This window comes from Acipenser ruthenus, chromosome 8 (assembly GCF_902713425.1).
Source record: "Acipenser ruthenus chromosome 8, fAciRut3.2 maternal haplotype, whole genome shotgun sequence".
NCBI classification, from domain to species: domain Eukaryota; kingdom Metazoa; phylum Chordata; class Actinopteri; order Acipenseriformes; family Acipenseridae; genus Acipenser; species Acipenser ruthenus.
In genome coordinates this window covers 39,815,530-39,832,864 of record NC_081196.1, presented here as the reverse complement: position 1 = coordinate 39,832,864, position 17,335 = coordinate 39,815,530, and the positions used below count along the sequence as shown (strand labels likewise).

Here is a 17,335-nt window from a genome sequence, read left to right as displayed (position 1 = left end):
TGCCATATTTACTACAGCTGAATAAACCATTGGACATGTGTAAATCAATTTCATTTCAAAGCTATTCCCAACTGTTTGTCTAGCTGTAGCCATGTAGGGAACCAACTTAAAATAAGACATTTTAATATGCTAGTTATGGTGTATATATTTTATTGTTTTTCTTTATAGATCCAAAAGAAAGGTGCTTGGAAGGAAGGACTCTGGAGAGATGGGCCGAAACCGATTGAGTGCTTCATCGGCCAGTTCACCGGGAACACCGGTTACCCCGGTTACGCCGGGCACCCCCACCACCTCCCAGAGAGCACCAGGACCCATTTACAGGAGTGCCAAAAAAAGCAGCACCTCCAACGAGGAGTTCAAACTGCTGCTGCTGAAGAAGGGCAGCCGCACAGACTCCAGCTACAGGATGTCGGCCACAGAGATCCTGAAAAGCCCCATCGCATCCAAGTCCCCCGGCGACCTGAGCATGGATGTACCCAAACATCCAGAGGAGTTTTCTCATCTCCAGCAGCCCCAGCCAACAGCCGATCAGCCACCGCCCCCATCACCGAAAATGAACGCAGAAGGATTCTCCCCCAAAACCTTTCCCATGTCTGCTTCCTCCAGGCAGGGCCGTTCCCGAGTGCCCCCTGCAGCTAACAGCAGCCGCTACAGCATGCGCAGCCGGCTCTACACCACGCCGATGCAGGCCATCTCTGAGGGGGAGACAGAAAATTCAGACGGTAGTCCTCACGATGACAGGTCCTCTCAGAGTTCCTCATAGATAGACAGATAGATAGATATTACCATATCTACATTTTTTTAACTGGTTGTGAGTGAGAAAGAGGTCAGTTTCCTCAGAATTGTGACTACCTATTGTGCATATTTTAAAGACATGTAAAAAAAAAAAAAAAAAAGGAACTGTTACTAATTTGTATGATTTTTTTTTTTAATTAAGTGACTGATTGCTGACTTTTAAAAAAAAAAAGGAATACAGGGGGAAAATCGGATCTGTCTTATAATATTAGTTGTAACAACTGGCAATACTGTTTTTTTTCTGAAGAAGTTGGTCCTGTTAAAGTTAGGAAAGTAAAAAATAAGTTTCTAATGTCTAAAAGAATATCATTGCAGTCCTAATACTAAAATCAGGAGACATATGTACATTTATTTACAGGGAGCCATACTTAATCTAAAGAACAGAACCTGGTAGCCTTTGTGAAAAATCAAAAAAAATATATACCAGAATGAAAAAAAAAACAAACTGCAACTTTTTTGTACTGTAATTATGGGTCCTCAACACTGCATGCATTCACAACCCTTAATCATTTCATATTACTACACACAATTCAATATATTTGAAGATATTAGGTTTTCAAACCTATGAGTTCTTTGCACTTGATACTTATACAGTCGTTATGGGTACACCCTGTCATTATCTTATTTGAAGATAATTTCCCTTGTATATAAAAAAAGAAAGTTGAACCTGGAATCTAGATTCATTGTCATTGCCTGAGACTTACACTTACCCAATTAGGTTTTCAGGGTTAGCTGGTTCTGTTCTGTCATGAATTGTTGTACACACAACAGGAGCGGGTTATAGAACCTTCTGTAGATAATGAAAGTAGTGTTTTTCTTTTTGTGAAAAGGTTTGGTTGTCCTTTTTTTATCTTACAAATGTCAATAACAAAACAAAGTGTGCAGTGTATGTTCCTTGGTGTTTCAACAGTTAAAGGGATATTGTCAATATGTTCCTAAAAAATAATTTCTTACCTCTTTAATATTGTATTATGTGGATTATGTATAATTTTCTGTTTCCGCTTTGATTGTTATTTGACATGCTTATTAATTAAAGATTCTGAAAAGATCGCTTCCGAAAAGATTGCTCAAGGCTGATTGTCAGGAAGTGGGTTGGGGAAGGATATCAGCATTGCACAAGCTTGAGTGCACATTGCTTCTCTTAAGTACTTCATGTATGTGCTTCCCCACCTCACTTTCTCCAAACAAAACTTGCTAAAATAGTTTGTATGCATGGCAAATAATGATTTAAGTGAAAACAGCAAACGAGAGTCACTCAGAATACACATACTAGGATATTAAGACATTAAATACTAGAAAATGTACATTATATAAAGTGTCCCTTTAAGAGGTTCAAAAAGTATCTAAATATTTTCTTAACAAAATAGAATTCACCTTTTAAGCGTGAACTTTACTGCTGCCAACTGTTACTTTTACTTAATGTATCTGACAACATGTGTGTGGTTGGGAACTATTATCAAATATTAGAATGTATTCTATGAATACCTTTGCAATTGTTCACACTGTTAATTTGGGTTTGGTGTTATTTGCTTTCTGGTAAATATAATGTTAAGCTAGGAAAATTTAAAAATTTAATATATATATATATATAAGCAGTCAGAGAACTGCAGAAATAACACTGTGCAAGCTAACGGAGGAAAAAGCTGTGAAGCCAGTATATGCTACATTCATTAAAACCACGGCTCTTTAGGAGCATACTCTGACAAACAAATGTTCTGTCTGTTCATAATTTTCAAACCTGTTCATCCACAGCATGCAATAGAACCAATTGAGTTATTAAAGCAAAATTTAAATTCCATTACGTAAAGAATTCATTAAAAATTATATTTCCAGCGGTAAACTAAATAATTGTAAAAAAAAAAAAATGTTTGATAGTGTTTTTTTTTTATTGTAAACTAGAGTGGGATTATCTGTTTAGTGACTACACTGGGCAAACTTTTTTTAGGGGTGTTTTTTTAACATGAGGGCAGAGGAAAGTTGGGCGCAACATTGAGGGGAAGGATTGTGCTATGTTATGTGAGTGACAGAGTTAAGTCTATACAAAGGTGATCTAAGAAGTACTGGTGCACAAAGGCTAGTTCAAGAACTGGAGAATAAAGAGAAGGAAAGAGATATTAATGTTTAAAGGGACTTTTGTGCTTGTGTTTATTGGTGTGAGTATGAAGTATTGGAAGTGGAAAGTGAAAAATAAAAACAAAAGATAATCCCAACATGTGGATTGGTGTTAACTCCTCCCCCTCATATCAGTGACTAATAGATGCCTGTCCATTAAAGCGTCTGCTGTTCCAACCAACGGCCCCCTCTGTCTTTTGTGACTATAAAAGCTGTAATTCTGAAGGAGGGATTTTAAGACGCTCTCTGGCAGGGGAAGGGTTAATATACTTGCAGTACTAAAACATTTAGTGAAAGGGAGACAGTATAATTGAACTTTTAAAATGCATACGATCATCTGTGGTTGTTATTTTAAAAAATATATATATAAAAAATAATAATAATTTAACCCTATATTGCTAAACGTTGCTTTTAGGAAATAGTCAAGAACAGAAGTTTTTTTGCTTTTGTCAATATAGGGTTTAACAAAGGCCTCAATTTAGATTTATTTAGCTTTCTACTTACTATTAAAAATTAATTCCAGGTTTTAAGAGTTTACATACTCTCATACATCATACAAATAGGTATATCAAATCCTAATAAGAAAGGAAATATTTTTAATGACCAGATATTTTATCTAGAGACTTATTTTGTTAAGAGAGTATTTACGGAAAATAGAAAAATAAAAGCTTTATTTAAAAAACAAAACCCAGCTCCATCTTAAACAATATCAATATCTTTCAAAAATAAACTGGCTAACAAGTATTTAATCTAGTTGTTTGTAACCTAGTTATGTGCCCATTACTGGATTTATCTGAAATGTACAGGGTTGCTTTTTGTGTTAGTCAGTCATTACTGTTGATAAACTTCTGTTGCTTACAGTTTAGATTTCAATGTCCCACAGCCAATACAAAAATCAACCCATATGCAATATGTTCTAGCTTAGCACAGGGCACTGCTAGTAGTATTTTTAGGGTCAAATGTATTTGCTTTTAAATATTGTAAATTCAACAACTCACTAGTGATTTAGGAGTGGATTATATCAAAATGACAAGACTGATATAGCCATGGTATTGTCAATGTATGGCATTTGATATTTAACAGCACTATAGTGCTGACATATCCAGAGCAGAGCTATACTTTTTCAATTAATGAAAGCCTTGGATTGAGAAAATATACATTTAAATGGGGCAGAAACATCGGTCATGCTGCCTTACACATATCACATAAGTAAAAGACAGTTAAGGAAAAATTTCGATATATTTTAATTGAGAGCTATCTTAGGTCTGTTGTAACTGCCATCTTTTTAACAGGGTGCACAATGGGAAACGAGTTTGTTAACATATAAAAAAATAATAATAATTGCACTGATGTAGATGACTTTTTGAAGTTTTTTCTTGCTGTACCTTAAGTTATTTATATAGGATTTCCTTTCAGACTGATTGACTTTCCATTCAATGACATAGTTCATATTTGAGTGTGCAAGGTGGAAGGGTGCAGTATATGCTTTGCCAAAGGATGTCAGATGAGTGCAGATGTAAGAAAAATAAAGGTTTGATTACTTGTGTAAAAAATTAAATTAAATAAATAATAAAGTAAAAGAAGGTTACAGTGTAACTGTTTTGGTACTAGAACCAGTTCATTCTGGCTGAAAAGTTACTGGTTTATGGATTTGCATCTATTTTGTATTTTTGTAATATTTGTAAATATGAACTTTTTAAATTGTTGCTTCTTTTGTAAAATATTTTCAAAGTTTACATTAATTCCAAGCCTTTGTATATTTTTGAGTTGTGCATCACATTAAGTCTTGTATTTATTTTTTAGTAAACATTTGTGAAGTTCCATTTCAAATTCTTCTCTTAACCATTTGCCAGGTAACTGGCTACTTAGTAACTGTGCATAGAAAAGCCAATAAATGTGACTGCATTGAAAAATATAAACTAAGTCATGCTCTCTTCTTTTGGAGAAATGGTACTACACAGACACACATCCCCTTTTCACCAGTTTATTTTTACAACCATTTTGCTTCTCCCCAGAAATGTGTACTGATCCCTACTGGAGCACAGTTTATCAATAACTGTTTAGTTCAAAATTAACATTTTTTGTGTGTGTGTGTCTAAATGCAGGATAATCATGTGGGAATTTGATTGATTTTGACACAAAGTAAGTCAAATTAATCTCCCTTTGTGAGTAGCCGTACTGGTACAATATATTTGGGTTGTAGCTTCTGAGTCATGTACAATTCATATGTCTTTTTGCCATGATCAGTACTCAGAACACTGCTAATCACAAAAACACATACATGACCTTTCCTGAACAGTATTCTTGTTAACAAATGATAAAAACAAGCTGGGGTTAGGGTTAGGGGAAACAACTGAATGGGCATTTCAAAAGGCAATGAATTGATCAAATCAGCCTTTATATCAAGCCTTAAATACAGTATTATTATTTGTTTATTTAGCAGATGCCTTTATCCAAGGCAACTTACAGAGACTAGGGTGTGTGAACTATGCAGCAGCCGCAGAGACACTTACAAGTGCATCTCACCCGAAAGACGGAGCACAAGGAGGTTAAGTGACTTACTCAGGGTCACACAATGAGTCGGGCTGAGATGGGATTTGAACCGGGGACCTCCTGGTTACAAGCCCTTTTCTTTAACCACCTGACCACACTTTCTTAAAAAACCTTATAGGGTAGCACTACATTACATAAATATATATTAAGGAAAGGATGAGCTATACAAGCTTGCTATTGGAAGTCAGTGTAATGTATTATAAAAAAAAAATGCATGCTCACAATACAACAAAAGCTATGCCTCATGAAATCTAAACTATTTATTTAAATTAACTGAATCAGCACCACCAGCATAAAAACAAATTATCAGCTGCCCAGGGTGCTGGAGTTTTCAACGGAACGCTGGGTGGGCTGTCAAACGCCATAGGGGTAAGTAACAGCCTTATCTTCAACTGAACCCCATCTTTTCACACTGGTGGTTCCAAACAAATTCTATACGGAGTAAATGTGGAAACAAAATCTGGCAATCCCATCGCCCTCGATACAGAACAAGGGTTCACCTTTAAACACCTTTTTACAAAAAAAAATCAAAAAAGGTTAACCTGGTCTCAAGTGTTTAATATAATGTTGGTATCTTTAAATGTTTTTTTTTTTTTTTTTTTTGTAAAGCGCCTAATGGAAGAACACAAAAGAGTTTCCCACACTGTCACACTGAAGCCTTCATGCCCCCTCAAGCCCAGCCACGGCTGTGAAGAGCATTAACATACTCCTGTAGTACATGACATGTTATTTAACGCGCAGCTGCAGTGCTCTGAACGGCAGTAACCACGAAAGCAGGCGTCTTCAGTTCGCCATGTTACAACGTCTGGAACAAACGGGAGCTAAATACATGAAGGAGTCCTGCTCTGCTTTGGGGAACAAAAACATTCGAAATACATCATGTCCACAATGTCTGCTGCAGATGGTAAGACGGCTTGAGACATTTTTTACACGTGTATCTTTCTTTAAAAGAGTTGCATAAACCATTTCAGCGTATTTACGTTTGTTCTTTTGTGCACCGAAACACACGTCCAGGTGCCGGCTTTTTCAGTCGGCTCCACTTCTCTGATTGGGTGATGATGTATACGTTCACAACGTAGCCTGGAGTTGGATGCATGTGTGCACCTTGCACTAGCACTGCGTCAGCGTCAGCCATGTCTAATAATAAAGTATTATTATTTTATTGCAAACTGTAGAATTTTGTTCTCCGATAAGATGATAATGAATGCAAGACGCGCCGTCTTGAAGCTTTATGGACAGTAACAACCACGCTAATATCACTATTTTGTTAAACTTTGTTAATCTAGTTGGATGTTTGTTTGTTTGCATTTTTGTCTGTTTTTTTAACGTTTACAGCAGAGTTGAAACGAAATACCTTTTAACAATAGGAAGATGTATGGAAATGTAACTTAAAATTACTGTATGGAAAATGGCTAGCTAGACAGTACCACTGGCTGTACTAACTAGTGTAAATAAATCGACTTTTTTCCATTTAATTTTTTGTTATCACAGTATGTGTATGTGCATGTTGACATGTTGATAGTGAACTGACCAATGACCAATCAGAGGAGAGTCACCAATGACATTGTGTGTGCTTGTCGCTACTGGTGTGAAAGGTAGTTTCACAGCGAAGTATAATATTATCGCAGGACAAATCGCATTGTCTCCTGTGCGAATAGGCCTTGAAACACTAAAGTACAGTACCACTGCACTTATACAGTAGTCTACAACTAAGAGAATACCCCTCGGGAAGCTAGCGAAGTGTTCTCTAAAACAGAGTTAGCCACCAGACACAATATGAATCAATAAAGTAAATAAATACATATGTATTACTTATCATGACGCATGTGCATCGACATATGAAATGAACTGAATAAGTAAAAGCAAAACAATAGGAAATTGTATGTTAATAAACTATAATAATAAAGTAACATTTAAACTAACATTAATAAAACTAAAGCAAAACAACACGGTCAAAAAGCATAAATTGCTACGTACTATGAAATTAGCTGCCAGGTGTGTCAAGTCTAAATTAGCACAGCACCCCAACACACGTTACAAAATGCAGCAGCACTATACAAGACAGGCACATTATTTAATAGAATGGTGAAGCAACTCACCAGAATGGGAAACAACAAATTGCTTGGCGACTTGTGTCCCGATTCAGGTTTTTTTCAAGAACTCTTTCCAACATTGTGTAGCAAGAGAAACAGCCGCGTATTTTGCCGTTTGTTTACATGACATTTTGTAGCAATGAGGTGCACTCGTGGAAATCAGAATACAAAACAATTCAGTGATACGGTTCTGGAAAGATTTAATAAACCAATCGGTGTCCCTCAAGACACTCTCGCGATGACAAGTTTCTTTTTTTACAAAACAGTACTGTATCTGTAGATGAATTGCTATCAGTGCTAAGAAGGTGTTCTTTTAAGCGAAGTTCCTGTTCCTTCAGCCGGAGCATTTACAATGGGAACAATCTGTTTCACCACAAGTGTGTTCTCTTAGGCGAAGTGTTCTCTTTAGGAGGTGTTCCTGTACGAGGAGACAGCTATAAGCGCACACACAAGCACAAATTGTCTTTGGTGGTCAGCAAAAAAATCTTGTTTCACTTTTTTAACGATATAATAATATGAATGCCTTGCTTTCTTGTTTTCCTTTATTGAACATAGGGCTAGGAGTTTGTCACGGAAAATTTGGACGTAAATCACGGAGCAGTCACGGCCAATGCGTTCAAAATCACAGAGAAAATGACAGGGAGAGTAATTCACGGACAAAAAAAAAAACTGTCTTTAATAAAAGCATATTGTGGCGCCTGGTGCGCACAGGTTCAGCAAAGAAAAACGAGACAAGCAAATGGAATTTCAATGTGTTGCTTTTTTATTTGCTCTGCAACTGTGACTACTAACTAACAGTAATATTTATAAGCACTGAAATAAAGAGAGAATAAAGTCAGACGCAAACAGGAAAGGGTAAGCAGACGGGAAGGGTGACACACATTGGGGGCAAGAAATACACACACGAGGATAACACAAAGAGGGTGTGGGGCTGACAAGAGACATGTACATTCAATTAAGTGCAACCGTACAACAATTAAACAGCAAGAGGAAAAATAATTAAAATGAAAAAGAGAAAACTGTTCAATGTATGTCCCTCAGCGAATGCTGGCGGTTAGTATAGTACGCACACACATACATACACACTGAATTTATGAACTGTTAACATAACTTTCAAGAAGTATTTAATCGAAGAGCTTAGTTTGAGTAATAATTTTTTTTCTTCTCCAAAAAAAAAAAACACAGGACAGCAAAAATTCAATTATAAAAAGAAGACTTGTAATCTATCTCTCTTTGTTCTCACCGATTTCATCTGTTGTGGTACAAGTTCATTTTTTTGTATTTTTCTTTTCACATTTTAATCTGGTACAGCATGTTTTATGTTGAGAGGTTTGTTGGCTTAATGGAACGCTGGTTTTCCCTAAGAACGTTGTGATAGAGAGAAAATATCCTCATTTTTGACTGTGTCAAGGGCTGCAACGGCTCCTGAGCAAAGTACAGTGTCGGAGCTAGTTCAAAATATGTAATTTTCTGTTCAAATTAATAAACGATTTTTAAAAAATACAAAATTTAATGTCAATAAGATCAACACTTTCCAATAACATCACATACAGATGGAACACAATTTACTCCCCGCAAGTCACGCACAGTACAGTACAGTAGACCTATGCTATTGAAACTGGAATTGTCAAAATTGTGAAGGCAAGGGGGCTCCCAGTGGTGCATCTAGTAAAGGCACTCCACATGGAGTGCAAGATGCACGCTATAGCCTGGAGATCGCAGGTTTGAGTCCATTGCCGACTGTGACCAGGGGTTCCTAGGGGTCGGCACACAATTATCCGAGTGCTGCCTGGGTAGGGAGGGCTTAGGTCGGCAGGGCCACCCATGGTTCACCACGCACCAGCGACCCCTGTGGCTGATAGGGTGCCTGCGGTTCTGCAGTGGAGCCATTTAGATCTGTGTTTTCCTCCGGCACTATAGATCTAATGACTTCGCTGTGGATCCGCAGTGCGAAAAATGACGGCTTGGCATGAACACATTTCGGAGGACGTGTGTTTTAGCCTCCATTTCCCGAGTCGCCGGGGGGTTGTAGCAGTGAACCGGGATTTAATAACACAATTGGCGATTCCAAATTGGGGAGAAAACTAGGGTAAAATCATTGGCAATGACTAAATTTATTTAAAAAAAAAATGTGAAGGCTGTATTTTTGAGAAACACTTCTGTGCTAAGGAATATAACATCTCAGGGATGGAAATAAGACATATTGCATAGCAGTTTCACCCATTCCAGGTTTAAATAGGTGCTTGAGTAGCCACAGTGTGTAGGTAACAAGCTCATGTGTGTCTTATTAAACTCATAGTAAATCCATGAATGGCTCAAACTGCTATGCAATTGGAGTCTTTCTATCCCTGCATCTTATTTAGATGACTCTTTTTTTGCATGACTGGTGTCTGAAGCCCTGACTGTTTCTCCACAGAGCAGGGGTATCACATTAATGCCTCTTTTCCACTACAGTAATGACAAAAACCATTTCCCCTGCCCCTTGTCCTGCTAGGCTCGGAGCCAGATCCAAATATGTTGTGAGGCCAGAGTTTCACAGTTTGGCTCTCGCTCAGCTTGACAAATAGCCAGTGGAAAAGCACCCATACCATTAGGATGTGCCAGTGGAAAACAGATAGAAGTGTCAATGTAAGCATCCCCATACAGCCTTGTATCTGCCGAGCATGCTCAGTAGGGACCACCCTTTTAAGAGGCTGAGGGAGCAGTTCGGCATCCATGAAAGATGTGTTGTGGTAATGTGCTATGGACTATCGACCTTCAAACTCATTTCCAGATGCAAACCCTGACCACCAGGGGCAGGAGACTAATGCAGTAATTGCATTTCTCTTGACAGAAAATGGACCAGATTATCAGTGTGTTCTCTCCAGTCTTTAATTGGGCATAACTATTTTTTTCTTGAGGGAGAACATTCTTATATTCTATGTGACTGGCAGGTGCTCTCCTCATTTCTAAATAAAGGAATAAAAGGTAATTAAAGACTGAAGTGAACAATTTGAAAGTATGCTTTTTCTTTACTTTGGCTGGTAATTTTACACCATTTTCTCTGCAAAGGCGAAAGACACCCATTAAAAGTTACAGAACAACTCAGAACTGCAATTTAAGGGCTCTGGAGTATCTCAAAGTTGTTTCCCACAAATTATGGAACATTAACAGATGCCTTTCTCCTTTCAGATGAAACCGTGCAAATTACACTGGAGTAAAAAGCTTTAAAAATTGGCTCCATTAACTTGATGTTTCTCTCTGTCTCTCTCTCTCTCTCTCTCTCTCTCTCTCTCTCTCTCTCTCTCTCTCTCTCTCTCTCTCGTCTCTGTCTCTGTCTCTCTGTCCCTGTCTCTGTATGCTGTGTGCCAGCAGATCATCAGACTGAAGCTCCAGGCATACTGTTGAGCACAAAAGTACTGCAGATACAGCTTTAGCACTAGAAGAAAAAGCAACTCCTCGTCGCCAACAACTAGCATGGTATGTAAAGCGTACATCGATTTGTTTATTTACAGTTGGTTTTCTATTGTAGAACATAGATCAAGAGTGTAATTACACTTTGTTCCACAGTGTCTGGGTGAAAAACTACATTTGAAGAGGTTGGGCAATCTGCTGGCCCATGTATTCATGTCTTTAAATGTGTGGTCTTAACAAACTATTGTTGTTTTCCTTAAATCAGAAATATATAAAAAAAAAAATAAGTCTGCAACCCTCAGGAATTCCTGAGACAAGTAAACTTGTCCTGTTTCGTTTTACTCTGTGCACCTCATTTAATCTGTGAATTGTTGCTAGCTCCACTCTTTTTAATTGGACATAAATGACAACACTATACATATCTTTTAATTAAACTGGAGCAATTTCTACATTACACTATTTGAAAACAATCTCTTATGTGATCCTAAATCTTTGACACAGTACTGTATAGTTGTTCCTATATTATCAGCAACAGCATGTTTCTTGGCATGCCACTAAGATTTTAAATGTTTGAATACACTGTATATAAGGATATAAACTACTATTTTCAAACTAGTGTACATTTTCATATAATGTCGAAAGGTATGTCATTTTTGACAGTTTTATGTTGGTGTCATTTTCATGTTTACTTTTAAAATTCATTGCGAATATAAATGTCTGCTAGATTGACAAATACACTAATAAAAATAAATAAATAAATACATTTAAAAAACTTCATACCGTTAAAATTAACCAAATAATGTCACCCGGATTACGGTTACAACAATGTTCGCATGTAGCACCATAAAAGCCATTACGCTGTTGTTCAAACAGTCTTTATTTAAAGAAGATGAAAGTACTCAAAGGGAAATGAATGAAGGCACTGAGGCAACACTGACGCTGAGCAGGACCAGACTGCCCAACTTCAGCAGTGATGAAACCGAGATCCTCCTTACGGAAGTGGAGATGATGTTCCACAGGCGGACCGCAGGAAACAGGGATCCCCTTGCACTCAGGAAAAGCAAGTGGCAAGAAATTGCTGATAAAATCAGTGCCGTCTCGGGAATGGCGAGGGAGCCCAAGCACTTAAAGAAGAAGTTGAATGACCTTCGTCGCAGAGTGAGAACGAGGCTAGCGAAGATCCAGGCAGACAAGAGGACTAGAGGGGCTCCGTCGCCCTCCTCACGCCTCTCCCGACTGGACGAGAGGGTCCTCGCTATAATGCCTGATCTCGCCAGAAGTGCAGTGACGGGAGTCGATACCCTTCACACGCAGCTCCGCTCCCTTGAGGGTGAGTACAATAGTTCTGTCATTTTGTTAATGATGGTTTTTTGGGGGGGGTTCTTTAAATATGTTTATGATAACGTTAGGAACGTTTCACTTTTATTTCAATTTAAAATGCCATCGCTTTTTTTATGTATCAACTATAATATTTTTTTTATTGTTTGTATTTTTATGTACGTTCCTCCAAACAAACAAGGCAAATGCAGTTCTAGTTGGATGCTGAGGTTAATTGTTTTTTATTTGTTTAAATGACTGAAATATGTTTATACTTTTTACATTTTGCCAAACTCTGAATGTTTGGAATGAACCACAAGCCCTCCCCTTTATGTAATTTATATTTGACTGTATTTTAATTATGTAGATGACTGTGAAAAAGCCTCTAATAAACATTGAATTTGTAACAAACAGCCGTACACCACTGTATAAACACCAAGGCTCACATCTATATTCGATGGGTATATTTTAACAGTGGTTTTGCCAATGTTGGCTAACTAAGACATCTAAAATAACATTGTTTAACTAGCGAAGTACTTGTATTTATTGGACTGTATAAATTAGCCATTACATTTTCAGAAATGTATTTTGCAGAGGGCTGCTCATATTGCTTAGATGGATCTTCGTGCTGGGCACACAATGTCCTTACAGGAGGAGGTATTCATCTTTTTCTTTGTATTTAAAGCCGTACACAAAACTATCATTTCCAAGCATTCAGTATTATTTTTAATAAGTTGGTTCTTTCTAGTTTTATGTTAGTGTAGTTTTGTATTCCTCTTAGAAAATGTGTCTTTGCACTTCATAGGTAAAATAAGAGTGGCACTTGACAGTGAATACACTAACCAACCTGTTCACCTCTACAGGGAAGCAGCCTGGTTGCAGAATGAGCCCTGTGTTGTCACTGTCCTCTGATTATGAAACAGGTACATGTAAAACAGTAGTGGAGAACTTTGAAATGAACAGTAACATTTATTTCCATTCTCTGAACGCTGAATATTCTCTGCGAAGAAGATAAAGCAGAGATTCCTTTTATAGCTGTATATATGTCACTTCTGTATTTTAAGCTATATCTTTAGAACGTTCATCCAATTCTGGTATTAGCGTTCAGTGTTTTGCATTTTGTGGATATACACTGCCTGGACACTTTATGAGGACCTGTCTACTCGAATGGATTTGGCATCGCTCTGAATTAGAATTGCAAACTATGTTGATCATGTTACTTGTGATCCTTACAAGGGGCCAGGCACTTTTTTATTTTTTTAATTTAGTCGTCGCCATTTTTTTACCCCAGTTTTTTCTCTCCAATTTTGTATCCCCAATTATTATCTGTATCCTCGGCTCACCGGTCGCAACCTCGACCCCCCCCCCCCCGCCGACTCAGGAAACGCCGGCTGGAACACGCGTCCTCCGAAACGTGTTCCTGCCAATCTGTCATTTTTTGCACTGCGGATCCACAGCGAGGCCACCAGACCTATAGTGCCGGAGGACAACATAGATCTGGCGGCTCCACTGCAGAACCGCAGGTGCCCTATCGGCCTCCTTACCCAGGCGGCGCTCAGCCAATTGTGCACCGCCCCCTAGGAACCCCAGGTCACAGTCGGAGCGCTTGGAGCGCTTTTACTGGATGCGCCACTCGGGAGCCCCCCTTGACCCACTTTTTAAATAAATATTAACACCTATAATATGTCCTGTAATATCACTGTGAATAACTACATGGGGCAAGGGTCTGTAGCAATCCAGGGGTACAGGATAGGTTTTCTAAAGAAAATATTCAGCTGTATTGTTCATTTGTATCTTTTTTTTTTTCTATTTTTCCCAGACAACCAGTCTACCTCGTCACTGGACAGACCTATGGAGGAGGGACACGCTACTCCTTACCTGCTGCAAAGTAAGTTTCCTTTCACAGTTGTCTTCCACAGTGTAGCATATGCAGGGATGGGCAACTTCAGTCTCAATCTTTGTTACAACCATGTTCCTTATTGTTTAATTGGACTGAGTAAACTTCCATCCAGGTCTTAAAGCAGGTAGTTGTTTCAATATACCCGTTAAACCTGGAGTAGAATGGTCTTCCAGGACCGCAGTTGCCCATCCCTAACATGCACCATGCAAAAAAATGCAGAGTTTGCTTTTAAATGAACCCTTGCCCTCTTTTACAGGGCATGGTGTAACAGCACCAAAGGGTCAATCAGGTCCTGGTGCGAGGAATATGAGGTCCCATGATAAAGGTGACTAGAGTAAGGGTTACTCAGTACTAATTATTATTATTATTATTATTATTATTATTATTATTATTATTATTATTATTATTATTATTATTATTATTATTTATTTCTTAGCAGACACCCTTATCCAGGGCGACTTACAATTGTTACAAGATATCACATTATTCATTATTTCACATTATACAGATCACATTATTTTTTACATATAGTTGGGTTTTTACTGGCGCAATCTAGACAAAGTCCCTTGCTCAAGGGTACAGCAGCAGTGTCCCCCACCTGGCATTGAACCCAGACCCTCCTGTTAAGAGTCCAGAGCCCTAACCACTACTCCACACTGATGTGCCCTTTGCACAAATCTCAAAATTAACAGTTATTTCAATAACGGTTTGGATAAAATAAAATGTGATATTCATGAAACTCTTCTAAACTGCTATAATTTCACTGTATTGCCACAAAGGTCTTGCAATTATAAAGTAATGCCATATTTATATAAGCTTATAATAAATTATTTTTTCCTTTGTTCCAAAGCAGCCCCAAAAGTACAATCTCCCATATCTGAGAGGGGTGGAAGAGAAGCAGGCCCCTCTAGGGCCAGGCTGGGAACAGGGAGCGTCCATGCTGAGTTTCTTCCGAGCAGGGAACCCACTGAAACTCCATCTAGCCATCCTAGGCACTCCACCCAAGCCAGCCCGCAAAGGGCTCCTCTGCAGGGGCAAAAGGAGGCTGAGAGGTGCATCTCATCGCACGAATTGTTGGCTTTCCAGCAGGGACTAAAGGGAGCCATGGAGGCTGGTTTCTGCAGTATTGGCAGTCATCTCGCAGACATTCATCGGGACCTGGTCCGGCTGGACTCCACCATGTCCTGGATGTCAGACAGGTTAGATGCCAACTTTGCCACCCTTGCAGAGGCTCTACAGGAACGGAGGCCAACCTCTGCTCCCACACCTCCAGAGTCTGTATGGCTACATTCCTCTCAGTCTTCCTCTTCCCCACGGATACCAAGGGCACCTGCTGCTTCTGCTGCAGAGCCCTTCTGAACCAATGGCAGACATCTCCGGAGGACCCTGGCACAGCGCCACAACACCACTGCCACCAGGACTGGTGATCTACAGGAGAAAGCAGCTGGGTTATAGCAGGCAAAAGTATAAAAGATATCTAAAAGATTAGAATAAAAATAACCCAGATTTGTATATTTCCAAAACCTTGCGTGTGTCACCATGGATCAGGAATCTACCACACTGAGCTGATTTCTTTAAAAATACTGAAACTGAAACAAACCCTTCTTTCTGGTGTGGTAGTTGTAGTCTGATGGTATTTTACTGTCATCGCTTAGTTGGAAGATATTGCATTGCATTATTTTTTCACAATAATACTGTATTTAAAAATAAAAGTCATATCTATCAATGTGTGTGTCTCTTATGTATTTAAAAAAATGGCACATTAAAATAAGAAACTTCATACTGCTAAGATTAACCAGAATTAAACAATTTAGACTTTATAGTAGAGTGGTCATTTTGAGCTGTCTCTATCTATGGACAGATGGAAGTGCACTCCTGTCAAGGCATCAGACTGAACATACCAGTTATTCAATCCAACCGTAGAATGTCCGGCGAATTGCACTGTTCCTTTTCAACGCTGCGTTGCTAAGCAGATGCGGAGCTTGATATAAGGACAGCAATTCTCCAAATGCAGCAGTTTCATTTCAATTTCAACGTGTTTTCTGTTCTATAGTGGTTATATAAACAGAAAACGTTGATCAAATTCTGTGGTTATTTCACTCGCGAGGACAGACATAAACAACTGCAGTATTCCATGAACGCTCATGTTTTGTGCTCGTCTATATTTTTGCTGCTTTTTCGATCTGACTTGTATAATGAAATACCAATATTTAAGTAGGCTAATTAAAAAAAATAATATTGAAAAATGGCGTAAATTACACTAAAATGGCATACCTTGACAAATGTAGGTAGATCTCAAAGATGGAATCTCTCATGAAAAAATAAAAAGCAAACGTTCAGGCATTATAAACCACATAGGTTTATGAAAAGAAAAATACATACTACAGTGGCTAAACTCTGTAGAGAACATGCAACTCCTTTATAGATCTCGGATTGTATTGCTTGTTTGGTTCTAGTTTTGTCAACAGGCGTTTTTATTCTTTCAAAATAAAAATCTGAGTTAATTAAAGGCTGGAATAAACGCTTTGAAAATACAGTCCCTTCATGTTTCTCTGTGTTCCTAGCACTTAAGAATGTTACTAAACTAATGATTACACTGGCCTGAGTAGCTGGTAAGAGCAGCGGTTTTGTATTGCGCTGTGGGAGTTTACCTGGTTCCTCAGCACTTTTATAAAGCTTGTTTTAGTGGAGCTGGTTAGGGGGATGAGTCCTTATCCGTATATGTCTGAATCAAGATTGTGAGGAGGGAGGGGGTTAGGGTTAGGGTTAGGGTTAGGGTAAATGTTCCTTTCAGAGGGGTTTTACAGGAGATGAAACTTTCATATAAAAATGTAATGTTGCGTGCTGAAATTGGTTTGCTATGCCAAGTCGTAGCATAATCTAACTTTATTATAATGTAACTCAAAAAGATATCTAGTTGCTGCTCAGCCTCTTTCTGGGAAGAAATAAAACAGTACACGTTGAATTTCAATAGAGGGCGTAATCGGATGCAAACTCAGGGACAACTGACTTGCATGGTGTTGCTCAATATTAGAAGTGTGTGTATAAGAAGTTGAGTATGTTAAATGTCCTAATTACTGTGCAGTTTTCTATGTTTTCCCATGTTCCAATGTATCATGGTTTCCCATGAGAATTCATGCTTTCCTGTATTTTCACCATGTTTTACTACTGT

General features: G+C 38.4%; 2 protein-coding genes across 13 annotated transcripts in view; both read left to right on the top strand.

Annotated features, from left to right (window-relative positions):
- The window catches only part of LOC117407258 (actin remodeling regulator NHS-like), a 148,287-nt gene extending 143,461 nt beyond the window's left edge, over nt 1–4,826 (top strand). For all 8 annotated transcript variants that reach the window (XM_059028952.1, XM_034012049.3, XM_059028951.1 and 5 more), the window contains one exon: nt 169–4,826. In XM_059028952.1, the coding sequence (XP_058884935.1) occupies nt 169–763 (595 nt within the window). In that variant the 3' untranslated portion in view covers nt 764–4,826. The remainder of the gene's footprint in view (nt 1–168) is intronic.
- Nucleotides 4,827–5,683: 857 nt separating this feature from the next.
- Nucleotides 5,684–15,828, top strand: LOC117406672 (uncharacterized). Of its 5 annotated transcripts, none has more exons than XM_059028949.1 (7): nt 5,684–6,364; nt 10,908–11,012; nt 11,833–12,276; nt 13,127–13,186; nt 14,083–14,151; nt 14,420–14,488; nt 15,014–15,828. In XM_059028949.1, the coding sequence occupies exons 3-7, from the start codon at nt 11,856–11,858 to the stop codon at nt 15,520–15,522; spliced, it is 1,128 nt and encodes a 375-aa protein (XP_058884932.1). In that variant the 5' UTR covers nt 5,684–6,364; nt 10,908–11,012; nt 11,833–11,855; the 3' UTR covers nt 15,523–15,828. The 5 variants fall into 5 exon arrangements, with proteins under 5 accessions (XP_058884932.1, XP_058884929.1, XP_058884928.1 ...); XM_059028946.1 differs by having other exon boundaries at nt 11,820–12,276; XM_059028945.1 differs by lacking the exons at nt 5,684–6,364; nt 10,908–11,012 and having other exon boundaries at nt 11,599–12,276; nt 15,017–15,828.
- Nucleotides 15,829–17,335: the final 1,507 nt, after the last annotated feature.